The sequence below is a fragment of the Acanthochromis polyacanthus genome, chromosome 18 (assembly GCF_021347895.1).
Source record: "Acanthochromis polyacanthus isolate Apoly-LR-REF ecotype Palm Island chromosome 18, KAUST_Apoly_ChrSc, whole genome shotgun sequence".
Lineage (NCBI taxonomy): Eukaryota > Metazoa > Chordata > Actinopteri > Pomacentridae > Acanthochromis > Acanthochromis polyacanthus.
This window is the reverse complement of record NC_067130.1, coordinates 35,294,989-35,322,334: the sequence shown is the minus strand read 5'-3', so window position 1 is coordinate 35,322,334 and position 27,346 is coordinate 35,294,989. Positions and strand designations below refer to the sequence as shown.

Genomic DNA, 27,346 nt, shown 5'->3' with positions numbered 1-27,346 from the left:
TCGTCTTCTGGAAGCAGCAGCGATCCTTGTTAGTTGCAACCTGTGCCACAGCGCTACAGCCATGACAGTAGGCGTCTTTGTGTTACCATGGCGATGACATCTTCCGTTTTCCGGTGAGGCGACAGGGCGTCCCATTCCTGACGATCGTATTTATACCCTCCCCCTTCAATAATAGGTGCCCTCCACAGCTGTGAGTGTGACTTCTTTTGGAGTGACACTCGGTAGTGGAGGGGGAGTGTGTAGGGGGGTTTGGGATTCAGACCCGGAGTTACGCGCGTGCACCGCAACTCTGAAAAGACAGCATCAATGGAACCCCGATTCGACGAGTCACCATGGAAACGGGGAAACGGGGAAGCGAAAGGCTGCGTTTTTGAACTGAAAGTTTTTAACGCGCTCATATGGCGAGTTTGAACACGTTTTTAGAAAGAAGTGCAACACCGCTGCAGCTGTAAAAGAGAGAGAGACGGCGTGGAGAACAGCCCGGATCAATGCGTAAGTTTAAATGTAGTCCTTTGTAATCGTAATAATATTACAGGGAATAACTGTCTGAATGGTAGAATATTAAGTTATTTCATTTAGAGGAAATCCTGCAGGGCAGCAGCTTAAGATGAAATATAAAAACATTGTTCAAACAGGTCAGACCTCAGCATTATCTCATGGAGGTACTTCATGTTGATCATGTTTTACATTGTAAAGTAGCCTAAATATTAAGTGGCTGTTTGACTGTGCAGTTGTTTTGTGTCTTTTTTTGTCTTTTGGCTCCTTCACAGCACAGACCTTGTAACTGTAAGTAGGCAACACTCCACAGATTTCTCCAAATGGTAGTTTAAGTTTACTGAAACATGTCACTGATCTAGGATGAAGAGGATGAAACTGTGTCTGCTGCCTTTACAGAGGGGGATCCAGAAAGACATACAGAGCTATGTTACTGATAGTTCTCTTCTCATTCACATTTTGGGTGGAATATAGAGTGTGACATTTAGCCTACACTGAAGTATTGCACATTCTCATCCTTTTTAACAGAGCATGGCTGGACAGCAGCAGGATGGTTCCTCAGCTTCCACTGCACAGACTGACACAGTGAGATGGATGTTCAGGAAACACCAGAGCTTCATTCTGTGGAATTTATGTGCAACTGTATAATTGAATGTCCTCTATGTATTCCCAGTTATCAGTAAAACAGATTTACAAACTGCATTTGCTGAGAAAAATCCAAAAAACAGATTAGGAGGACAGATCTGGAAATTGAAATAGTGGAGCACAAGTTAGAGGTGGTGATGGTCACAGGTGAATTATGTTAACTACTGGAACATGAACTGAACTGTTTATTTGTAGGAAATAAAGAAGAGCAAATGAAATGTGTATCATGTCTTTATTTGCTGTGGTGGTGATGATGGAGACTTAAACTCTAAAGTGATTCTTGCATACGGTGTCTCTGACTGCTCTGCTGTCCTGGATAGCTGCAGGTGGATGGGCTCATCATCTGGGTCTTCAGTTTGTAGGGCAGGGTGTTGCTCTCCTCTAATAGTGGTAATATTATGAAGAACAACACATGCCACAGTAATATCACAGGCCCTCTCAGGGGTCACCCTGAGGAGACGTAGGCTCTGGAAACGGGCTTTCAGCAGGCCTATGGTCATCTCCACCCGGGCTCTGGTCCTGCAGTGAGTCCGGTTGAAGTTCTGTTGGGGGCCTGGTTCAGGGTTAGGGTATGAGGTCATCGGCCTGGGTTGTCATGGTAACCCCTGTCACCCAGCAGAAGGCCATCAAATTCTCCTGTAATGTATAGTGGATACATCAGAGCATATTAAAGGAGGGAGACAAGAGAATTCTATTGTGAAAATCTTTATGCTGCTGACCACGCTGCAGTCTGTTGCTCAGGTTAGACTCTCCATAAATCCTGGAGTCATGAACAGACCCAGACCACGTGGCCTCCACATTAGAAATGATGTATGCAGCATCACATATGATCTGGACAGTGCAGAGAATGACAGATGTTGAACTATGATGCAGTCTTTAACATTTAGAAACAGTAGTCAGTCTACCTGTAGCCTACCTGCACATTTATGCTGTGAATGGACTTCCTGTTCATGATGTGAGGGAGCTGTGATGGGGATGTGTGTGCATCTATGCAGCCAATCACACTGGGAAATCCTAAAAGAAATTAAAATGACTAATCCCAGTCTGAGGCTGCAGCACAATGTCATTAACAGAATATGATTTAAAATGAATTTAACAGATCTCTACATCATTCACCTGTAATCCTGTGGATCCTCCTTGATGTTCTGACAGGTTTATGTCCAGGAAAACCACAATGATGGTAAAAGTCGTTTCAGAGCCAGGAAAACTTTTCTGACTGTCCTCCATACAGTTGTCTTACTCTGCATCTCTGACATCATATAAAAACTTTCATTTGCAAAGAACCGCAGCAACACACAATATCTGCTGGATGTGAGAGCATGACTGGTTGGTAATGTAAATGTAAGGACGGATTAGGTTGTTTATGTAGATTATGGACTTGAAACGATTATGAAACGGTACCGCTCAAACCGATAATTGTCCGGAAATGCGAGAACATTTATGCTCGGTCTGATAACAATCTACCGACGAATATTTAATGATCTGTGCAGTAATGCTGCTCCTTTATCCACTGGATCGTTAATAAAAGCTGTTCTACACCAAAACTCGCTCGCTTACTGACTGAATGAATGAGGAAATGAAACAGCGTGTGGCTGAAAGAGGGCGGAGATGGAGAGAAACTGGAGGTTTTCTCAGATAAACCTGCTGGTGACCAGGTTAGAGTCATAGAGTCTGTTACTGCGGTAACTGACCGAGAGTTGAAGTTACCCCTCTTTGTGAAACAGGCTAGAGTTACCCCTCTGTCTCAGGGTTAAGTTACCTCGCTTTGTGAAACGGAAAACTCTGAGTTTCCCTCATTTCAGGGTTAAGAAACTCAGAGTTTTCAGTGAACCTGCTTCATGAAACAGGCCCCAGATCAAGATGAATTTAATGTGTAACATGCGGTTCACAGGCGTCTTTCTGAAGCTCGTCAGAACCTTCTCTGACATGGAGCTAAAGTAAGCTTGACTGTTAGCCTGCCCCGGACCAGGCTTGTCGCTCTGGCTGAGTTACCATGGTTACCAAGCCAGGCTAGCCCTAAGCCTTGTTGGTGGAACTAAACTCTCACTAAAGTTAGCGAAGCTGACCGAAATAAGCCAGGCTTAGACCTAAGCCAGCTTCATGGAATACCCCCCTGGTCCTTTAAGAAAAACGCTCTGAGACTTTAGAGGAAACCGATTGGATCAGAAACACAAACACACGAAGACCAATCACAGACCAGAACTTTAATAAAATACAAAACTCTGTGTGTGTGTGTGTGTGTGTGTGTGTGTGTGTGTGTGTGTGTGTGTGTGTGTGTGTGTGTGTGTGTGTGTGTGTGTGTCACAGCAGTGCACTCTTGGTGTACGACAGCAGACACAGTGATTGATCAAATGACGCTCGTAGCCCCACCCACACCGCCTCCATCCGGGCTGAGAGGCTGAGCAGTGCTGCCATGGCGACGGCGTCCTGCGACAGAGAGCGCAGGTGGAGCTGAAAACAAACAAACACAGATGTAAACAAAGATGTAAACAAACAGAGATATAAATAAACAGAGATGTAAACAAACAGAGATGTAAACAGTGATGTAAACAAACAGTTGTAAATAAACAGAGATGTAAACAAACAGATGTAAATAAACAGTGATGTAAACAAACAGAGATGTAAACAAACAGTTGTAAACAGAGATGTAAACAAACAGTTGTAAACGGAGATGTAAATAAACAGAGATGTAAACAAACAGAGATGTAAACAAACAGTTGTAAACAGAGATGTAAACAAACAGTTGTAAACGGAGATGTAAATAAACAGAGATGTAAATAAACAGTGATGTAAACAAACAGATGTAAACAGTGATGTAAACAAACAGATGTAAATAAACAGTGATGTAAACAAACAGATGTAAACAGTGATGTAAACAAACAGAGATGTAAACAGTGATGTAAACAAACAGATGTAAACAGTGATGTAAACAAACAGATGTAAATAAACAGTGATGTAAACAAACAGATGTAAATAAACAGTGATGTAAACAAACAGATGTAAACAGTGATGTAAACAAACAGATGTAAATAAACAGTGATGTAAACAAACAGATGTAAACAGTGATGTTAACAAACAGATGTAAACAATGATGTAAACAAACAGTTGTAAACAGAGATGTAAATAAACAGATCTAAACAAACAGAGATGTGGTGACAATAAAATGCGGCTCTCTGATTGGCCCACCTTCAGGAAGAGCGCCAGGTAAGCGTGAGCCAGGTCAAAGTCCCGCCCACTAGTCAGCATGCTGTCAATCATGTGAATGAAGGCGAGCAGCAGGCTATTGGCCCCGCCCCCCTCTGATGTCAGACAGGTGAGTTCTACGGAGAGCGCTGCCGGCCCACAATCCTTCAGGAGACGCAGCGGACGGTCGACTGCAGATGGATGTGATTGATTCCAGATCAGGACTCATCAACAGACCACACAGCTACTGCTAGGCTATTATGGGATGTTGTTTAACTCACAGGATCCGGACCGACTCGCCTCCTCCAGAACCGAACAGAACTCTGACGTCTGCAGCAGCGATCCGACCAGCAGCTTGGACTGAAACACAGCAGGTTACTGTCTGAACACACAGTGACAAAACACACCTGAACAAGCAGCTACCTGTCCTTCGGTCGCCGTCGGCAATGAGAATCGAGGTGTAAGACCAGGAAGCGTTGGCAGGAAGAAGGGCGCAGTGGGTGGAGCTACAGGGGGCGCCACAGGTTTGTTCCTCCTCTGAAACATAAGAACGTTAAATCAGCTCTCACCTGGACGACTCTCTGACATCACTAAACTCACCTGCAGACTTTCTGACATCACTAAGCTCACCTTGATGGCGTCCAGGTGCAGCAAACTCGTCCAGCGAGACTCCGGCAGCAGAGACAGAGTCACAAGCTCCGCCCCCAGCTGCTCAGCTGACTGGTACGCATCGTCAGCCTCCTCTGATGTCACTTCCTGCTCTGGCTCGACGGGCACAACACCCGGCAGCGTCTCCACAGGTGGTTGGTAGTCGGCTGGGAGGGGGCGGAGCCCCACAGGCCCACACAGACTCTTATTGGTCCTGAGGAGGACAGCTACACTGTGATTGGCTGATACAGGATTAGGACACAGTGACATCATCTGTACAGGACGATGTGATTGGATACAGACCAGAGGTAAACACCCAGACTGTCGATGTGAGCCGTCGCCAGGAAGTCTCCGGTCGGCGACAAGGACACACCCACTGGCGCCATGGCAACCAGGAAACAGTCAACAAGACTGAGGAGAGAATAAAAGGATTATTGATTGGTCCTGATCAGCAATTGCTTACCAACAGGATGTGAAGCTGAAACTGTTGATGATTGAATAAAGTTTCATGAATCCTGTTGTTAATAAAACATCAATGGACTGCTCCATTCTCACCATCCAGAGGGGAGGTCCCAGGTACGGATGGTGCAGTCCATCGCCACGGTAACCAGCCAGCGGCCATCAGGACTGAAAGTCTGGAACACCAGAAACTGTTAGCATGTCCTGTTATTAGCAGGCTGCAAGCTGATCTAGCTTTGACCACACCTACCATGTCGTTGATGCTGCCATGATGACCAGCAAACTTTCTGACGACTCTTCTGGTTTCTATGTCGACAACCACCACAGTGAAGTTATCCAACGCTAATGCTAGCATCCCGCTAAAATAATAAAACAGAACAACATTTGATCTGTGTGTGTAGCATCATGCTATCTGTTAGCTACCTGTCTCTATGTAGCCTCATGCTATCTGTTAGCTACCTGTCTCTATGTAGCATCATGCTATCTGTTAGCTACCTGTCTCTATGTAGCATCATGTCAGCTGTTAGCTCCCTGTCTCTATGTAGCATCATGCTAGCTGTTAGCTACCTGTCTCTATGTAGCATCATGCTATCTGTTAGCTACCTGTCTCTATGTAGCATCATGCTAGCTGTTAGCTACCTGTCTCTATATAGCATCATGCCAGCTGTTAGATACCTGTCTCTATGTAGCATCATGCTAGCTGTTAGCTACCTGTATCTATGTAGTATCATGCTTGCTGTTAGCTACCTGTCTCTATATAGCATCATGCCAGCTGTTAGCTACCTGTCTCTATGTAGCATCATGTCAGCTGTTAGCTACCTGTCTCTATGTAGCATCATGTCAGCTGTTAGCTACCTGTCTCTATGTAGCATCATGCTATTTGTTAGCTACCTGTCTCTATGTAGCATCATGCTAGCTGTTAGCTACCTGTATCTATGTGGTATCATGCCAGCTGTTAGCTACCTGTCTCTATGTAGCATCATGCCAGCTGTTAGCTACCTGTCTCTATGTAGCATCATGTCAGCTGTTAGCTACCTGTCTCTATGTAGCATCATGCTATCTGTTAGCTACCTGTCTCTATGTAGCATCATGCTATCTGTTAGCTACCTGTCTCTATGTAGCATCACGCTATCTGTTAACTACCTGTCTCTATGCAGCATCATGCTGGCTGGCGCAGAGCTTAGCTTCAGCTGTTCTTCCTGTTTCTTCATTTTGAAGCGCCAGAACTTCAGCAGCCAATCAGAGCCAGCTGTGAGGGTCAGCTGGTTGAGGGTATCCGTGGCGACGCCTCGCACCACGCCACTGTGTGCTGGTGCAGGGGTTGTGGTTAATGACAGAGAGATACAGTCGATCAATCACAGACAACAAAGAAGCGAACACACCTTTCTCCTCGTCTCCGTAGCAACCGCGGTGCAGACCAGACTGCAGATTGTAGACGTCGACGCGGCCGCAGGACGAGCCAACCACTGCAAAGTTTCCACAGGAAGTGATGTCAACGGCCTGTGAACAGAGACAGGAAGTCATGTGACCATGAGACGCTGCAGGGGAGGAGCTTAGAGGAACAGGTTTAAACATCCTGTTACCGGGTTTTCCGGGCAAGACGGCGGAGGGAGCAGCCACCTTGTAACCAGCTCCGAGTAGCAAACCTTGAAAATTAGATAATACGAACTCAAAACTCACGTAACGTCTCTATGAAGGCTGTAAAACCTAACGAAGTCAAGTCAGAACTGTTCAGTATTCTGTAAGTATCTCCAAACACGACGTACAATATGGCTAAAAGTAGCGCTAAAGCTAAAGCTCTCCTACAACACGATTACTGTGGCCCGGGACAAGAGAACATGGAAACAAACGCCAAAGGCGTAAAGAACTCTCTAGCATCTCCATCCAAACCATCAGCTCCACTGAAAAAACAAAGAGGAGAGGAGAACATGACTGTAGAAGAGGAGAATGGAAATGCCTCAACTGTTGCAATTCTGGCTGCGATTGGGTCACTTAAAAATATGATGGAGGAATTCAAACTAGAATTGAAACAGAACACAATCACCATGGCCAACATCACAAAAGCAGTTGAATTTAATTCAGCCGAAATTAAAGAATGCAAAGAAAAAAACTAAGAATTGGAGATAGAAGTGAAAAAACTCAGAGAGAAAAACACAGAGTTGGGAGAGAGAACCACAGAAATGGAGCGATACCAAAGGAGATGGAACCTAAGACTAAATGGCCTGAAGGAAGAAAAAATTCATCAGATCATCAAGGACATCCTCGGAAAGATTGTCCCACACTGGAAGGAGAACATGAACTTCATCCTTGACTCTTGCATCGTCTAGGACCAAACGTCGCCGACCGTCCCCGTCAGATCATCATGCACTTCACTGGAAGGCACTTCAGAGATGAACTCTGGCGAACCACCAAACAACACCCCGTCTGCAGAGAGCTCAACATTCGCTTTGCAGAAGATCTCACCAAAACTGACTGAGAGGCACGACAGGCTGTTTGGCCAAAAGTTGAACGAGCGAGGAAGGCAGGACATAAGACTATGTTCCCAGGCCCCCATGCTTTCATTAACGGACAGAGAGTCGTACCATAGTCACATCAACGCAGGATATCTAAGCCTGCAAGCGAGTTTTTGATGAATTGATGTTCTCAAGGTTCTGCTACTGCAAATGATTAGTATTCTACGTAACACCTAATTTTTGTTCTAAAACAGTTACGATAACTCCATTCATTTTTGTGTTGTATGTTTCATCTAAAAGATGACATTTCTTTCATATCTATTAATGCAAGGGTTCTCAGAGATATAACCAAGAGGAAAAGCTTCTTTTTGTTCTGTAAAGGAAAGAATGCTAATATAGTCGTTCTACAAGAAACTCATTCCAAAGCTGAAGATGTCACATTTTGGTCCACACAATGGAGAGATGACATTTATTTAAGCCATGGCTCTTCAAGGTCAGCAGGGGTCGCCATCCTCCTAAACAATCTCAAGGGTCGGGTCATTTCTCATTTGGCAGATGTTAATGGTCACTGGTTGATATTTGTCATAACCCTGGATGATATCAAATTCATTTTGGTCAACATATATGGTTACAATGGAAACAATGAGAATAAAACCTGTTTGAACAGATTGGCATACACTTAGATAATATTAAGTCATTACACTCATCTGATAATGTTATAATTGGGGGTGACCTTAATCTAGTCCATGATGACTTCTATGACAAATTTCCCTCTAGATTCCCTGCAAGTCATCCGAACGACACTTTTACCAACTTTTGCTATACTCCAAGCTTAACTGATGTTTGGAGACATTTAAATCCTGGAACATTTCAGTTCTCATGGTTCAACTCCAATTATAAGTCTAGGATTGACTCCTGGTTCATTGCAAACCACCTGCTTTGCTATAACCTCATATCTCTGCTGCTCCACTGACTGATCACATGAAACCTAACAACAGGAGAACTTACTCATTCAAATTTTGGAAGTTTAATGCAAGTCTACTTAAGAATGATAATTATTGTAAAAAGCTCAAATGACGAATTTCAGATATTACAGACTCAGAAGAACTATCAACACCCATTAAAAAATGGGAATTTCTAAAGTACAAAATACACCAGTTTACTATCTCATTCAGTAAAAAGTTAAAAAAGGATTTTGAGAAGAAGGAGCTAGACATTATCAACCAATTAAATGTTTACTGCAATAAACTTAACCCTACTGAAACTGATAAACAGAAAATTCTGAATATTAAATCTGAATTGGACAAAATATATATTCACAGAGCACAAGGGGCCTTTGTTAGATCAAGGGCTAAATGGATGGGGGGGGGGGGGGAACTCAGCATAGTTTGGTGGTCTGGAGAAAAGAAGACAAGGGAGAAACAGCAGTGTTTCCCCTGGGTTGAAATGGCTGTGAGGTGGTGGGTGGCGCCAGAGACACGAAGTAACTAGGGGGGTGCGGGGGCATGCACCCCCCCCCGGAAAAATGTTGAAAATCAAGATGCAAAATGGGGCATTCTGGCACAATGTGGAGCACATTTTGTTGTATTTGTAGCCATTTCCAAAAACTAAATTAAATAAAATTTTCATGTTTCTTTTCTAAAAATCAGTGATAGGGAGAAAATCTGACAAATATAAACCCACTTGTTCTTGTGATCAAAACATGTCAACTAGTCCAGTCTGTTATATTCTGGTCAGATTTCCACTCCATTCCAAAATGCCACATCAGTTCTTATTACACATTTGAAAAAGACGACAAAGGACTTGAATCTGGAATCAAGTGGTGACTTTTACTTTTTTCTAAAAACAACTACATGTTAGGCACCAAATTCATTTTTATTTATAATAAAAAGCTTATGACCTTCATTTTACTTAAAAAATGTGAAAGAAAACTTAAACTCTGGGTTAACAACTGGTTTTCTGAAGGAGTTAGTTCTGTTTTCAAAACTGTTCCCTTTTTGAACACAGAACTAGAATTTGAACACAGAATTTGTTTTGCCATTGAATGATGTAATTTCAGGCACTCTATAAATCATTTTATCAAAAGAAACTAGGAACTTTATATTCCGTTGAAATCATTTGTCTCGTTGGGTAGAACGGGTTTTGTCGCCTAAATGTTTTAACTGGAGCCATTTTTACAGTCGCTGTCAGTTCGTATCGCCGCGGACAACAGAACAGTAACTCAGTAAAGGAAGCGAGATCGATGCCTACACTGCGTTGCTCACTTTATTTTGATGACATGCGATAGTTTTGATCCTTAATTTGACATATGTCTGTGATACACACCTGCTTTTAGCCCCGAAAAACGAAACCATGGAGCGCTGCCGCTTCTTGTCCGCCATGCTCGTTGTTCGCCAATCGGAACGACCGACATTTGAAACACGAACTTGCGGGATGTCATAGAGAACTGAGTGTTACCGACCAACAGGGATGTGCCTGCTGTCTTCACCCATGGCGAGAAAAGGCTGCCATTCTGTTGATTTCAGCGGCGAATATACCGGACTTATGTGTCAATGCTTTCTAATATTTAGCATTACTTGTTTTTGTTTTTTTGGTGCGGACCAGTGAGGCGGTGGCCTATAGCAGCGAGGCGGCCCGCCTAGTCGGTCATATAGGAGGGGAAACACTGAAACAGCATCAGTTCCTTAATGGTTGATAATACAGAAACTACAGATCCAAAGGTGATCTCATTAGAAATACTTAAATTCTATAAACGACTTTACAGTTCTAAATTTTCTAATGAAGACTGCCTTGCGTTCCTACAAGACATAGACAAATATATTCCCAAAGTTGAAGAAGGTTTCAAACATGTGACAAAGAAATAACAATGTCTGAAATGGACAAAGCAATCAGCCGCCTCTCTCTGAACAAGGCTCCTGGTTCAGACGGACTCACTGGAGACTTTTACAGACACTTTTGGGATGATTTAAAAGTATTGCTACATCAAGTTTTTTTGGAAATATTTGAAAATTGTACGCTTCCACCCACAATGAGACACGGGCTTATCATTTTAATTCATTAATCTGGCAAAGACTCTAGACGTCTTGAAAACAGAAGGCCGATTACTGTCAGAAATTCTGATCATAAACTACTTACCTACAGTTTTACCATTCGTCTCCAAACAGGGATTTTTATCTTATTGCAGAAACACAGTCTGGCTTTTTAAAAGGAAGATCAATTCACAATAACATCAGGCTGGTAATGGACATCACTGAATATAGAGATCAAATTATAGATGATGGTTTTCTTTTATTTTTAGATTTCTACAAAGCCTTTGACTCTGTAGAACACTCGTTTATTTTTCAAGTTCTCCAACAATTAGGTTTTGGAATCAAATTTATGAATTTAGTGGGGGGGTTGTATCAGAATATCAGCAGCTGTGTCATTCTACCTCATGGATCCACCCCCAGTTTCAATGTTAATGTAGGGATTCCACAGGGTTGTCCCATTTCACCATACTTATTTATTCTAGTCACAGAAATGTTGGCAATCTACATTAAAAATTGGAAGGACATCAAGCAATTAAATGTATTGGGCACTGATATTGTCATTAGCCAATTAGCAGATGACAGGACAATCTTTCTACATGACAAACATCAAGTTCCAATAGCTATCGACAGAATTAGAACATCAGGTTTAACCCTGAACCTAAACAAATGTGAATTACTTGTGATTCATGATACACCTTTAGCAGACATTTGTAATATCCCTCTGAAATCAGAACTCAAATACTTGGGTATTGACCTTACCAAAAGCCAACAACAGAGTCAACTCTGAAATGTAGAAAACAAATTAGAGGAGTGTAAAGCCAAATTAAATTCATGGCTCCAAAGAGACCTCTCCATTCTCGGCCGGATTTACTGAACCAAGATGGAATGTTTATCGAGGTGTATTTATCCAGCCTACTCTAATGCCGTTCCAAATAAACTGATAAAATCTATCAACCAAATCAACCTAAACTTCATTTGGAGAAATAAACCGCACTATATGAAAAGAAGCAATATGGTTAAAGATATTAAGGATGGTGGCCTGAAAGTTATTGACTTTGAATGCCTTCATGGAACTTTGAAAATCAATAGCAACTCAATTCCCTATTTAATAAGACTGGAGGATTGAAATGTCTTCTCCTAGCTGACCACAACATCGATAAACTACCGATATCTTTATCAGAGTTCCATAGACAAATTCTGTTATATTAGAAAATGATATATGTGCATAATTTACCCCCCCCCCCCCCCACTCTGCTATGCTCTGGAATAATAGATATATACTGTACCGAAATAAGTCCTTATTTTATCCAGACTGGTAGAAGGAAAACGTATGGTCCATATCTGATTTAATGGATTTCAGTGGTAATTTATTGGATTATCAACTATTTTGTGCTAAATTTAAATTCAACCCCTCTAAATCGGATTTTATTAATTTACACAAAGCACTCCCTCAAGAATTTACATTTTTGACAAAAACATAGTGACACACCATCCTATGACACCACAGCTCGCCTCCCATCAATACAAGGGATTTCAATCCTGGACAAAAACTGTAACAAGACCTTTGTAAGAAACTGCCTTACTGACACATTATTCCCCGGTAGACAAAACAAAAATGACATTCTGTACAAGTTTGATAAACACTCAATTGATAAACTAAGGACAACGTATCGAACATTTCCTTTACCCCCCAAAGTAAAGAAAACACATTTTAAAATTATGAACAATATTTATCCCTCTAAAGAATTACTCAGAATGCGTTTCAACATTGATGATAAAATGTGCACATTTTGTGGAAAGGTAGTGTCTTCAGATACGGACCCGTACCCGCAGCCTGTGGCCTACGGATACGGCACTTTACCTTATCATAAATATTAATGAGACGGACATGAATATTAATGAGCCGGCTGATGAACGCGCTTTGTGATTGGCTGGTAATCCGACGTACATAAATATTAATGAGCCGTCTTGGTAATCCGAGTGATGAAGGCGCTTCCGTGATTCGAGGTGAATCTGCGTGCCGAGCCTGTCATGTCAGTCATCTGCTGTTCTCTTTTCTATCATGCATAATGTCTTATAAATATCATTATCTGACTTTTTCACGGACAGCGATTTGGGGGTTGAAATCAGCACTACTATTAAAAATAGCAAAACTTTTTATTCACGTGACCCTGTTCTAATAAAGCACAAACAGCAAACAAAACAAATGGCGGAACTAACAGCCAGCAAACTACAAGTATTTTTTTACCTTCAAAAGTAGCGACAGACTATTACATATTAACAACCTAAACAAAACCCTGACGTATTTTCTACGTCTGTCAACACAGACCCTGTCACAGTCACTTTAATGTTAGCGGACTCTGTTGAATGGCTAAGTTACATCACCACAAACAAATCTCACAATATCACAGTAAATCGAGTTTGTGGGTTTTTTTAAATTCATGCCGAATTAAAGAGCTGCTCCTCACCATTCACCAGTGTTTGTTTCATATTCGACATCCTTAACTTTATCTTGTAAATTAGCGTTCGAAATTAAATGGGAACATTTGCAATGGAGTTCGTCAGCCGCTTCCACCTCTGAACGCGGTAAACTAATTAATAGGAACTGGACTTCAAACAATTTAGACACGGCGTCTAAAAGCGTAAAAACTGCAATGTCTAAAGTGTGAGAGGAGACGGTGTATTTTTGGTTAAATTATACAATGTTCGCCGTCAAAGTCATTCATATAAACTGCCTGTAATGTGCAGCAAATAGTAGTTAACCGGCGCCAGCTCTTCAGTGACCTTAACGGGTCCGTACCTCTAGTACAGATGCTACGGGTACGGGTCCGTACCTCTAGCATCAACCTTGTGGAAATGACACTGAAACTACAAACCATGTTTTTGTCTCATGTGGTGTTGTTCAAACATTCTGGTTTAAAATTCACGACTGGATCAAACCCAAACTTCCACTTCTTCCAGGTTCTATTTCCAGAGATGATATAACCTTTGGCATAATTCTGACAAACGAAATGGATGAACTCTGCTGTAATGTGATTCTTTGTTTTAGCAAAATTCTTTATCCATAAGAACAGGATATTGAAATCATCTCCCAAATTTATGGTTTTTCTGAATGAGTTTAAATTATACATGAATTCGCTCAAACTTCTAAAAGGTACAAAAGCACAGAAACTATATAACATCTTAAAAAACTTCCCTACGGAATTGGATAGTTGAACTTTAATATATATTCTTCCCTTCCCCTTGAGATTTCAAAGGTTGTGTTTTGGTTTTCTTATGTTCTACTTCAATCCAATCTGATTCCATTGATTTGAAATTTGATGTGTATGTTTTTTTCATGTTCTTTTGTTGCTAGGATGTTGTTCCCTTGGCAATCTTTTTTATAATATTCTGATGTTTATTGAATGAATGTTGCCATACTTGTTTGCTTTTTGTCAATAAAGCATATGAAGAGAGAAATAAAAAAGGAAAAAACAAAACAAAAACAAACATCCCGTTACCGTGGCGATGGAGTCCCTCCGGCCTCCTGGGGGCTGCAGGTGATGAGCTCCCATGGTGCACCGCTGGTAATTCCATGTGGTGGCTGCTTGGCGACCCCTATGACATGCAACGATGCCGTCCCAGTCCGACTGACGAGTGACAGCTGTCAATCAACAGAGAGCAGATCAGCTGATAGGGGAGCAGGAGGACGAAGAGGAGAAGGAAGAGGAGGAGGAGGAGGAAGAGAAGGAGGAGGAAGAGAAGGAGTGCCCACCGGAGGAGAAGGAGGTGATGGCAGGCAGACGCAGCTCCTCATAGGTCAGACCTTTCTTCTTCTTCTTCTCCTTCCTCCTGCTGACGGAGCCTAAAAGGAAAACAGTCAGACTGCAGATCAGACTGTAGATCAGACTGTAGATCAGACTGTAGATCAGACTGTAGATCAGACTGTAGATCAGACTGTAGATCAGACTGTAGGTCAGACACTAAATCAGACTGTAAGTCAGACTGTAGGTCAGACTGCAGATCAGACTGTAGATCAGACTGTAGATCAGACTGTAGATCAGACTGTAGATCAGACTGTAGGTCAGACACTAAATCAGACTGTAAGTCAGACTGTAGGTCAGACTGCAGATCAGACTGGAGATCAGACTGTAGATCAGACTGTAAATCAGACTGTTGGTCAGACTGTAGGTCAGACTGTCCATCAGACTGTAAGTCAGACTGTAGATCAGACAATAAATCAGACTGTAAGTCAGACTGTAGGTCAGACTGTAGATCAGACTGTAGGTCAGACTGTAGGCCAGACTGTACGTCAGACTGTAGGCCAGACTGTAGGTCAGACTGTAGGTCAGCCTAGATCACACTGTAGATCAGACTGTAGATCAGACTGTACATCAGACTGTAGCTCAGACTGTAGATCAGACTGTAGGTCAGACTGTAGGCCAGACTGTAGGCCAGACTGTACGTCAGACTGTAGGCCAGACTGTAGGTCAGACTGTAGGTCAGCCTAGATCACACTGTAGATCAGACTGTACATCAGACTGTACATCAGACTGTAGCTCAGACTGTAGATCAGACTGTAGATCAGACTGTAGATCAGACTGTAGGTCAGACTGTAGGCCAGACTGTAGGCCAGACTGTAGGTCAGACTGTAGGTCAGCCTAGATCACACTGTAGATCAGACTGTACATCAGACTGCAGATCAGACTGTAGGTCAGACTAGATCAGACTGTATATCAGTTTGTCCGTCAGACTGTACATCAGACTGTACGTCAGACTGTAGGACCCACCGTGACCCAGGTTCTTGTTGAAACGTTCATGGACGGTGGAGAATGACTGCAGCGTCCCGTCCTGACCTGTAGGGGGCATAAACACACATTCAATACTAGAGTGCCTGTATAACCTATATAACATGTATAACCAGAGTGGCGACATGACGGGTCCAAAAAATTTTGGTCACGTGATCTATAGGCGCCATTTTGTTTCCAATTCATGAACGCCGGGTTTTCCTGTTAACGTTGTTTACACCGCAGAGAGTAATTCTAGGTCCTTTATCGCTTCCTAAATACCTGAAAAATGACGGGCTGTTGTGCCTTTGGGTGCACAAATCGATCGGAGAAGGGATTCCACATGTTTAGATTTCCCAGTAATAGTTAATAATAGTTGATATTGAAAGAAGGAAACTGTGGGAAAATAAAGTCTGCAGAGTGGGATGGAAACCGACTTCATCATGATTTTTGTGCCAGGTTAGTCCCATGTATGTACTTTCATGTTATGATGTATGGGTGAATGACAGATAGAAAAGTTTGATGTGATTTTAGCCAGTTGTGGTTATTTTGACTTTGACCATTTTCATGCATGGAGATGCATGAAATACGGGCCGCTGAAGTTTAACGGGGTAACCCGTTAAACTTCAGCGCGACCGTATGTGCAAACGTATTTTGCTAAATTGACCGAAGCTGCAAACTCGATGATAGAAACATCATACACCCATGGAAAGCTTAGATTCTCATGAATCCGCCGATATAAACCACTTTCAGATGTGATTACCACAGCGGGTAATATAAACACATTTGTCCAACAAACAACAAATGACGTAAACAGCACAACTCACCTTTGAATCCTCATAACTAGTCACAGATGAAAATATTCCACAAAAATCGGCCATAATCCAACCTTGGACATCCAGACAAAACAAGCCAGTAAAATATTTTGTCCAAAACATGTCTTGAAATCAGTAAACAATCCACAAATAGCTAGTTTTCGTGAATGTGCACCTCGCGCTGTGGGTCCCATATTGAGTGAATGGAAACAAAATGGCGTCAAATCCCCAGTTGTCGCCACTCTGATATACAGGCACTCTATTCAATACTATCAGCATTACTGCAAGATACACAATATATGCACAATAAATACACAATATAAACACATAAACACACAATAAATACACAACACAGCAACATGTGTACTGGCTTCTGATGTTTATTTACCTGCACTGAGGATATTTTTTCCATCATTACCGTGGTGATGGATGGAAGTAGGCGGGGCACTGTGGCCCTGACGACTCCGCAGCAGTCTGGCTCCGCCCCCTTCCTGGTCAAATATCCACACCTGAGGAGGAAAAGCCTTTGATTCACTCAACAGGTGAAAATAAAAGGTGCTATCAGTGGATCCACACCTGTCTCTACCTTGATGGCGTTGTCAGCTCCGTTGGTGACCAATAGTGGCTCTCCCTGCAGGAATGTTGCCGCAGCAACGGCTGTTCTGTGGGCGTGTCTCTGTTGAGAAACCAGCTGACGACGCTCCAAATCCCAGAATGCAATGTGGCCCTGAGGGCTGCCGGACGCCACGACAGGAGGACCGTCTGACGGAGAGAGAAATATGATGCGTACGCCATGCTGGCTCCTGATTGGCTCTGACTGCCGTTACGTGTCACACTTACCTGTTCTGAAAGCCAGCGATGTGATTGGTCCCCAGTCCTGCATGAAGTTCATCAGCGTCTCGTCCAGTCGGATGTTATGGATAATGATGCGGCCGGTTGCCGTGCCGATACCGACTACGTCCACCGCAGGACTCTGGGAAAAGAAGATTTAGTGAAGCTCTGGCTCATATTTCTACCAACAACAACAAAGATGCAAAGATAGAAAGGAACTTAAACTCGGAAACCACAGAAACTGTTGGATAGTTCTGATGTGGACGAGAAGCTGCAGAAACAAACCTTTTATTGATTCAGTTGAAGAGAAACTAGAAATTGATCTAAAACCAAGCCTGGCGTCATCAGAGATCGTTTAACGGGAGCTTTATGTTCTTTCACTAATTTAAAACGAAACTTAATTTGCCGACAAAGAGTTGAAAGACAATGAAACATGTCCCCCTATGAATTGGCAGCTGATCACGGTGGAGGGGTTTGACTGTCCCTGTGATCCTGGGTGCTGTGTTGTCCAGGACATTAGCCCCTGGTAGGGTCCCCTAAGGCAAACTGTCCTGGAGGAGGGACCAGACGAAGAGGGATTCAGAAAACCCTGATTACAAAACGTAAAAGGAAAGCTGCCACCTCCCCGGATCAGGCAAACCGGTTCCTCTTCCTGGAGCCAGAGAGCACCTGGTGGCCGAACCTTGGAGCCCCATGGGGCACAGCCTGAAGAAGAAACACTGGCCACCGCCCAGTAGGTCCACCCCTCACCTTTCAGAAAATCAGGGTCAGGTTCTATGTCCACCAGGCAGCAGGCGGGAGCGGACGTCGAGGCACACCGCCCCATAGTGGTGTAGACTAGCTGTGGGGACATGGAACGTCACTTTTCTGGTGGGGAAGGAACCTGAGCTGATGGAGGTGGAGCAATACCGGCTAGATACAGTGCCTATCATAAGTATTCACCCCTTTGATGTTTTACCCTTTTATTGCTTTCATAAATCAATCATGGTCAATAAAATTTGGCTTTAAAAAAAAAAAATTGGAAAAAACTCTGTCAAAGTGAAAACAGATTTCTATAAAGTAATGTTAATGAAAGAAAATTATATAAATAAAAATAATTGTTTGCATAATTATTCACCCCCTTTTTAATTTAATGGTCTAATTCAATAGAGGTCCATCAGATTGTTGCCAATAGTCTCACTATCAGTGAAATGAAGATCACCTGAGTGGTGTGGGTGTGTTTCAAGTGATTGAGTTGTAAAACATCTGTGTCTGAAGGGTCCAGAGAGTGGTTGATCAGTATTCCTGGCTACCATTACACCATGAAGACAGAAGAACACTCTAAGCGACTCAGGGAAAGGGTTATTGAGAAGTACAATTCAGGGGATGGTTACAAAAACATTTCCAAGGCACTGAACATCCCCCGGAGTTCAGTGAAATCAATTATCAAGAAATGGAAGGAATATGGCACTTGTGTGAATCTGCCTAGATCAGGCCGCCCTCGTAAACTGAGTGACCTACAAGTAGAAGACTAGTGAGAGAAGCCACCAAGACCCCTACAACTACTCTGAAGGAGTTACAAGCTTCAGCTGCTGAGATGGGAGAGACTGTGCATGTAGCAACTGCTGCCCGGGTTCTTCACCGGTCAAAGCTTTATGGGAGAGTGGCAATGAGAAAGCCACTGTTGAAGAAAAGTCAGATTAGATCTTGACTAGAGTTTGCCAAAAAGCACGTGGAAGACTCCATGGTCAAGTGGAAGAAGATTCTTTGGTCTGATGAGACCAAAATTGAGCTTTTTGGCTATCAGACAAGACGTCATGTTTGGCGGAAACCAAACACTGCACATCACCAAAAACACACCATCCCCACTGTGAAGCATGGTGGTGGCAGCATCATGCTGTGGGGATGTTTCTCAGCTACTGGACCTGGAAGGCTTGTAAAGATAGAGGGCAGAATGAATGCTGCAAAATACACTGAAACCCTGGGGGACACTCTTTTTCAGTCTGCAAGAGAACTACGCCTTGGGAGAAGATTTATTTTCCAGCAAGACAATGATCCACAGCTCCTAACAGCTGCTTCTGCAATGGAGGCTTTGAACATGGACCACTCAGAATCCATGTCCCCAACCTCCCCCGGGATGCAGGAGAAACTCTTCCGGAGGTGGGAGTTGAAAACCCTACGGACAGGGTCCTCCGCCAGACGTTCCCAGTTCACCCGCACTACACGTTTGGGTTTACCAGGTCTGTCCGGCAGTCTTCCCCGCCATCGGATCCAACTCACCACCAGGTGGTGATCAGTTGACAGCTCTGCACCTCTCTTCACCCGAGTGTCCAAGACATACGGCCGCAGGTCTGACGATACGACTATAAAGTCGATCATCGACCTTTGGTCTAAGGTGCTCTGGTAACAAGTACACTTATGAGCAACCTTATGCTCGAACATGGTGTTTGTTATGGCCAAACCATGACTAGCACAGAAGACCAATAACAAAACACCACTCGGGTTCAGATTGGGCAGGCCGTTCCTCCCAATCACCCCCCTCCAGGTTTCTCCATCGTTGCTCACGTGAGAGTTGAAGTCTCCCAGGAGAACTATGGAATCCCCGGGCGGTACCCCTTCCAGGACCCCACCCAGAGACTCCAAGAAGGTCGAATACTCTGAACTGCTGTTCGGCGCATAAGCACAGACAACAGTCAGAATTTTCCCCCCTGCAACACGAAGTCGCAGAGAGGCGACCCTCTCGTTCTCCGGGGAGAACTCCAACAAAGCGGCGCTCAGCCGGGGGCTTGTGAGTATCCCCACACCCGCCCGGCGCCTCTCACCCTGGGCAACTCCGGAGTAGGAGAGAGTCCAACCCCTCTCCAGGATTCTGGTTCCAGAACCCTTGCTGTGCGTGGAGGCGAGCCCAACTATATCTAGCCGGTATCGCTCCACCTCCCGCACCAGCTCAGGTTCCTTCCCCGCCAGTGAGGTGACGTTCCACGTCCCCAGAGCTAGTCTACGCCACCAGGGGGCGGCACACCTAGGCACCCGCTCCTGCCTACTGCCCGGTGGGCATAGCACCCAACCCCAACTTCCTGCCCTGTAGGTGGTGGGCCCACTGGGCGGTGGCCCCGTGTTACTTTTTCGGGCTTTGCCCGACCGAGCCCCACGGGACCCCAAGGCTCGGCCACCAAACGCTCCTGTGCGAGCTCCCCCCCCAGGTCTGGCTCCAGGGGAAGGCCCCGGTTTCCCTATCCCGGGCGAGGTAGCGGCTTTACCTTTTGTCGTTCTCATTAAGGTCTTCCATATCCGTGGCAGAGGTCGCCGAGGTAGTTAAAAAGCTCCTCGGTGGCAAGGCGCCAGGTGTGGACGAGATTCGCCCTGAGATGCTGAAGGCTCTGGACATTGTTGGACTGTCTTGGTTGACACGTTTATACAATGTCGTGTGGGCATCGGGTACAGTACCTGGGGAGTGGCAGACTGGGGTGGTGGTCCCTATTTTTAAAAAGGGGGATCGAAGAGTGTGTGCCAACTACCGTGGTATCACACTTCTCAGCCTCCCCGGGAAAGTTTACTCTAGGGTGCTGGAAGGGAGGATTCGGCCGATAGTCGAACCTCGGATTCAGGAGGAGCAATGCGGATTCCGTCCCGGTCGTGGAACAGCGGACCAGCTCTTTACCCTTGCAGAGCTGCTGAGGGGGTCATGGGAGTATGACCTGCCAGTCTACATGCGTTTTGTAGATCTGGAGAAGGTGTACGACCGTGTCCCCCGAGGGGCTTTGTGGGGGGCACTGCGGGAGTATGGGGTCCGAGGCTCGTTGTTACGGGCCGTTCGGTCCCTGTACAACCAAAGTGAGAGCTGTGTCCGCATACTCGGCATTAAGTCAGACACGTTTCCGGTGGGTGTTGGACTCCGCCAGGGCTGCCCCTTGTCTCCAATCCTGTTTGTGGTTTTCATGGACAGGATTTCAAGGCGCAGTCGTGGTGGGGAGGGTTTTCGGTTTGGGAGCCTCAGGATCGCTTCTCTGCTTTTTGCGGATGATGTGGTTTTGTTGGCATCCTCAGACCATGACCTCCGGCACGCACTGGAGCGGTTTGCAGCCGAGTGTGAAGCGGCAGGGATGCGGATCAGCACCTCCAAGTCCGAGGCCATGGTTCTCTGCCGGAAACCGGTGGAGTGCTTCCTCCGGGTTGGGGGGGAGTTGCTTCCCCAAGCGAAGGAGTTTAAGTATCTCGGGATCTTGTTCACGAGTGATGGGAAAATGGAGCGAGAGATGGACAGGCGGATTGGTGCGGCGTCAGCAGTAATGCGGGCGTTGTACCGAACCGTCGTGGTGAAGAGGGAGCTGAGCCGTAAGGCGAAGCTCTCGATTTACCAGTCCATCTATGTTCCAACCCTCACCTATGGTCATGAGCTTTGGGTAGTGACCGAAAGAACAAGATCGCGGATACAAGCGGCCGAAATGAGCTTCCTCTGTAGGGTGGCTGGGCTCAGCCTTAGAGATAGGGTGAGGAGCTCAGACATCCGGAGGGAGCTTGGAGTAGAGCCGCTGCTCCTTCGCATCGAAAGGAGCCAGTTGAGGTGGTTTTGCCACCTGATTCAGATGCCTCCAGGGAGACTTCCTCTGGAGGTTTTCCGAGCACGTCCGTCTGGGAGGAGACCCCGGGGCAGACCCAGAACTCGCTGGAGAGATTATATATCTCGTCTGGCCTGGGAACGCCTTGGGATCCCCCAGGAAGAGCTGGAAAGCGTCGCCGGGGGGGAGGGACGTCTGGAACGACCTACTTCGCCTGCTGCCCCCGCGACCCGGCCCCGGATAAGCGGAGGAAAATGGATGGATGGACAATGATCCAAAACATACTGCAAAAGCTACACAGGAATGGTTAAAAAAGAACCAGGTAAATGTTCTGGAGTGGCCGAGTCAAAGCCCAGACCTCAATCCTATAGAGAATTTGTGGCTGGACTTGAAAAGGGCTGTTCATGCCCGATACCCGCACAACCTGACAGAGCTTGAGCAGTTTTGCAAAGAAGAATGGAGCAAAATTGCAGTGGGCAGATGTGCAGACTGATTGAGACCTATCCACACAGACTCACTGCTGTGATTGCAGCCAAAGGTGCATCTACTAAATACTGACTTGAAGGGGGGGAATAATTATGCAAACAATTATTTTCATTTATATAATTGTCTTTCATTAACATTACTTTATAGAAATCTGTTTTCACTTTGACATTACAGAGTTTTTTCCAATAAATTTTTTTGTTAAAAAAGCTAAATTTTAATGACCATGATTGATTTATGAAAGCAATAAAAGGGTGAAACATCAAAGGGGGTGCATACTTATGATAGGCACTGTATGTTTGGGCTCACCTCCACACACAGCAATGGTTCTGGAAACAGAATCCTGGAGAGGGGTTGGACTCTCCTTTTCTGGAGTTGCCCTGGGTGAGAGGTTCTGGATTGGTGTGGGGAAACTCAGAGCCCCCGCCTGAGAACCACTTTGTTGGAGTTCTCCCTGGAGAACCAGAGGGTCTCCTCTCTGAGGATAAACTCTGATTGTTGTCTGTTACTGTGAACCGAACACCAGGTCAGAGTATTCGACCTTCTTGGAGTCTCTGGGTGGTTCCTGGAAGGGGTACCACCTGGAGACTTTATAGTTCTCCTGGAGGACTTCAACGCTCACATGGGCAACGATGGAGAAACCTGGAGGAAGTGGTTGGGAGGAACGGCCCGATCTGAACCCAAGTGGTGTTCTGTTATTGGACTTCTGTGTTAGTCATAGACTGGACATAACAAAAACACCATGTTGGAGCAGAAGGTTCTCATAGGCGTACCTGGTACCAGAACACCTTAGGTCTAAGATCTCAGTTTACCATCCATCTACGTTCCAACCCTCACCTATGATCATCAGAGATCATGGATACAAGCGTCTGAAATGAGCTTCCTCTGTAAGGTGTCTGGGCTCAGCCTCAGAGATAGGAGGAGAAGATCAGACATCTGGAGGGAGCTCAGAGTAGAGCTGCTGATCCTTCACCTCTGAAGGAACCAGTGGAGATGGTTTGGACATCTGATTCAGATCCTCCAGGGAGACTTCCTTTGGAGGTTTTCTGAACACGTCCTCCTGGGAGGAGACCCCAAGGTAGAACCAGAACATGGAGGGATCATATATCTCATCTGGCCTGGGAACGCCTTGGGATCCACCAGGAAGAGCTGGAAGTGTTGCTGGGAGGAGGAACGCCTGGAATGATCTGCTTCATCTGCTGCCTCCATGACCCGATGGATGGATGGATAATGTATGGATGAATGGATGGATGGATGGATGGATGGATGGATGGACTAATGATCAATAACTGACCTGCTGCAGAGCGGTGACTCCAGCTGACCAGCCTTTGAAGGTGAACAGCAGCTTACTGATGACCAAACACAGGATTCACAGTCAGCTGTTGTGTTGAAGCGTAAAGCATGCTAATCCGCTAATATTCAAACATGCTAACATTCTAACAGACTAGCATGTTAATGTTCTAACATACTAACATGCTAACGTTCTAACATACTAATGTTCTAACATACGAACAAGCTAACATTCTAACATGCGAACATTTTAACATTCCAACATACTAACATGCTAACATTCTAACATGCTAACGTGCTAAAATTCTAACATATTAACATGTTAACTTGCTAACATTTTAACATATTACCATGCTAACGTTCTAACATGCTAATGTTCTAACATACGAACATTCTAACATACTAACATGCTAACATTCTAACATGTGAACATGCTAACGTGCTAAAATTCTAACATATTAACATGTTAACTTGCTAACATTTTAACATATTAACATGCTAACATTCTAACATACTACCATTCTAACATACTAACATTTTAACATACTAACATGCCAACCTGGTCTTGATGTTCCAGAGCTGCAGTGCACCCTGGGAGCTGCCCAGCAGCACCTTGTTCAGGTAGGTGCTGGGGTGCATCATGGCCGACACGTCAAAGGTGTTGGGGTCGAAGTGCAGCCGCAGGTAGACATCTGGGACACAGAGAGAGCAAGGCATGATGGAAAACAGTCCAGGTGTGGGAAAGTACCTAAATTTACGTCCCCTCTAGCTCACCTCCTCCCTGGACATCCCACACGATGACATCACCACCGCTGTCAGCAGAGATCAACTGATCACCCAGAGGCAGCAGCAGGCGTATATCCTGTTGGTGACCATGGTAACGCATGACCACCTGAGAGACAGCAGAGGGTCAGACACGCTAATGTCCGAACACTTACATGTTAAGGTGCTAACAGCTAACTACGCCACTTCCTGTCTCTGACCTCTTTGTTCCTGGCGAAGGCGCTGACGAGGGGTCCGCTGGCAGCGAACACCAACATCCTGTCAGCCGCCAAGCAGGTGATGTCACTGGACATGCAGTTACCTAGGAAACCACATTACATCACAACAGATCAGCCAATCTTCCACAATATTTATCCTGCTAAAAAAAAACATTACAAAGGTTTAAATTAGATATCAGTTATAATTGTAGTTTTTGTGATAGTGAGATAGAGACTATTCCTCATGTTTTTTCTGTGTGTGCACAGTAAGATATTCTGGACTAAAGTACAGCAATTTATATCAGATATATCTGGGTGAACAATCTGCCTCCGGGAGAAGGACATCTTATTTAATGTTAAAAAAGTACTCAATAAAGATCTGTCAACTTTTATACAACTGATTGTCACTTTAGGGAAATATTATATTCATAAAGTTAAAGGTTGATGCTACGGGTACGGACCCGTACCCGTAGCATCTGTACTAGAGGTACGGACCCGTTAAGGTCACTGAAGAGCTGGCGCCGGTTAACTACTATTTGCTGCACATTACAGGCAGTTTATATGAATGACTTTGACGGCGAACATTGTATAATTTAACCAAAAATACACCGTCTCCTCTCACACTTTAGACATTGCAGTTTTTACGCTTTTAGACGCCGTGTCTAAATTGTTTGAAGTCCAGTTCCTATTAATTAGTTTACCGCGTTCAGTGGTGGAAGCGGCTGACGAACTCCATTGCAAATGTTCCCATTTAATTTCGGACGCTAATTTACAAGATAAAGTTAAGGATGTCGAATATGAAACAAACACTCGTGAATGGTGAGGAGCAGCTCTTTAATTCGGCATGAATTAAAAAAACCCACAAACTCGATTTACTGTGATATTGTGAGATTTGTTTGTGGTTATGTAACTTAGCCATTCAACAGAGTCCGCTAACATTAAAGTGACTGTGACAGTGTCTGTGTTGACAGACGTAGAAAATACGTCAGGGTTTTGTTTAGGTTGTTAATATGTAATAGTCTGTCGCTACTTTTGAAGGTAAAAAAATACTTGTAGTTTGCTGGCTGTTAGTTCCGCCATTTGTTTTGTTTGCTGTTTGTGCTTTATTAGAACAGGGTCACGTGAATAAAAAGTTTTGCTATTTTTAATAGTAGTGCTGATTTCAACCCCCAAATCGCTGTCCGTGAAAAAGTCAGATAATGATATTTATAAGACATTATGCATGATAGAAAAGAGAACAGCAGATGACTGACATGACAGGCTCGGCACGCAGATTCACCTCGAATCACGGAAGCGCCTTCATCACTCGGATTACCAAGCCGGCTCATTAATATTTATGTACGTCGGATTACCAGCCAATCACAAAGCGCGTTCATCAGCCGGCTCATTAATATTCATGTCCGTCTCATTAATATTTATGATAAGGTAAAGTGCCGTATCCGTAGGCCACAGGCTGCGGGTACGGGTCCGTATCTGTAGACACTACGAAAGTTAAATGGGCTGAAGAGAAACCAAATTGGAATAAATTCTATAATGAAGTAAAACAATATGTGAATGTGATTAGACAGGTTCACCACAAAAAAGCTGCTAAAACCCATGAGCTCTTTGAAAGATACTGTCCTAATATGACTCTGTGATTTATTGTTATGTTCTGCACTGTTACAAATGGTAATGAATTGTTATATGCTGTCTGTAATGATACTGCAACCTAAATATTGTGCGTGGGGGATGGGGGGGGGATGTTGTGAGTGATGCTGTGAATGAATGTCTTGTATGTGTTTTGTGATTTTTTTTTTCTTTCCATTGTATTGTCTACTGTATTGTTTAGTGTATTGCTCTTATTTTCAATAAAAGGGAAAAAAAACAGATCAGCCAATCAGAGAGCAGAACTCTGAGCTGCATCATCAGAGAGAATTGAACAGAAGATTAATTTATTAATTACTCACTGACAGCAACGATCCCCAGCCGGTTCACCTGCAACAATCAACAATCAATCAATCAATCAATCAGAGTTTATTTCTATCGTCCTTTCCAGCAGCCCAGGGTTTTCTTTAGACCCGGTACTACAAGCAGCCGCTGATTGGACGACCTCAGAGCTCTGATACATAGGTCAATAATCCAACATCAATAACCACTAATCAATGACCAAAGAACAATAATAAGGTAACAATGTCCAACCTGTTCACCTGCATCAATCAATCAATCAATCAATCAATCGATCAATCAATCAATCATCCTCTCTACGTCACTCACGTTGAAGGTGTGGAAGCTCCTTCCCGCCGCCGTCACCACGTAGAACTCCCGGTGCTTCAGGTGGTACCGGAGTGCGTGCGGGACGTGGTTAGAATACAGACCCAGAACCCGGAAACCGGAGAACAACGAGCTGCCGCCGTCTGCCATGTCCGGTAGCCGTTAACCGGTGACCGTTAAACAGCTCTAACAAACAACTCTGCTGGAGACCGACGGGCACGACGGAGAGAAAACACATGGAGGAGCTGCCAGGAAGTCAGTCCGACTACAAACACACACCGACAGAACGACGGTTCCGCTCTGAAGATCAACATCCGGTGGAACCGAATCTAAACTGTCCGTTTATGTAAACGTTCCGCCTCCGTTAGTTCCGTTCAGAGAAAACGGAAAAAAAAAAGAAAAAGCTGAAAAAAAGGGTCAAGATGTTTAAAATAATGAATAAAGTATTAAAAACAATAATGGAGGAAGTGAGGAAAACTTA

At 44.4% G+C, this 27,346-nt stretch overlaps 1 protein-coding gene and 1 long non-coding RNA gene across 4 annotated transcripts; one reads left to right on the top strand and one right to left on the bottom strand.

Annotated features, from left to right (window-relative positions):
• Positions 1–108: 108 nt before the first annotated feature.
• LOC127530874 (uncharacterized) lies at positions 109–1,358 on the top strand. 2 transcript variants are annotated; one of them, XR_007937618.1, is made up of 3 exons: positions 109–492; positions 771–786; positions 858–1,358. It is a non-coding gene; the product is annotated as an uncharacterized LOC127530874 (long non-coding RNA). The 2 variants fall into 2 exon arrangements; XR_007937617.1 differs by having other exon boundaries at positions 771–1,358.
• wdr36 (WD repeat domain 36) lies at positions 1,354–27,151 on the bottom strand. 2 transcript variants are annotated; one of them, XM_051938667.1, is made up of 24 exons: positions 26,869–27,151; positions 26,562–26,589; positions 24,619–24,719; positions 24,410–24,527; positions 24,195–24,327; positions 23,640–23,694; positions 17,334–17,466; positions 17,080–17,255; positions 16,882–17,002; positions 15,682–15,747; positions 14,667–14,756; positions 14,413–14,555; positions 6,813–6,930; positions 6,574–6,739; positions 5,681–5,789; positions 5,527–5,606; positions 5,275–5,382; positions 4,954–5,185; positions 4,747–4,860; positions 4,605–4,683; positions 4,327–4,514; positions 2,257–3,591; positions 2,057–2,154; positions 1,354–1,971 (listed from the first exon to the last, which is right to left on the bottom strand). In XM_051938667.1, the coding sequence occupies exons 1-22, from the start codon at positions 27,013–27,015 to the stop codon at positions 3,442–3,444; spliced, it is 2,655 nt and encodes an 884-aa protein (XP_051794627.1). In that variant the 5' UTR covers positions 27,016–27,151; the 3' UTR covers positions 1,354–1,971; positions 2,057–2,154; positions 2,257–3,441. The 2 variants fall into 2 exon arrangements, with proteins under 2 accessions (XP_051794627.1, XP_051794626.1); XM_051938666.1 differs by having other exon boundaries at positions 2,057–3,591.
• Positions 27,152–27,346: the final 195 nt, after the last annotated feature.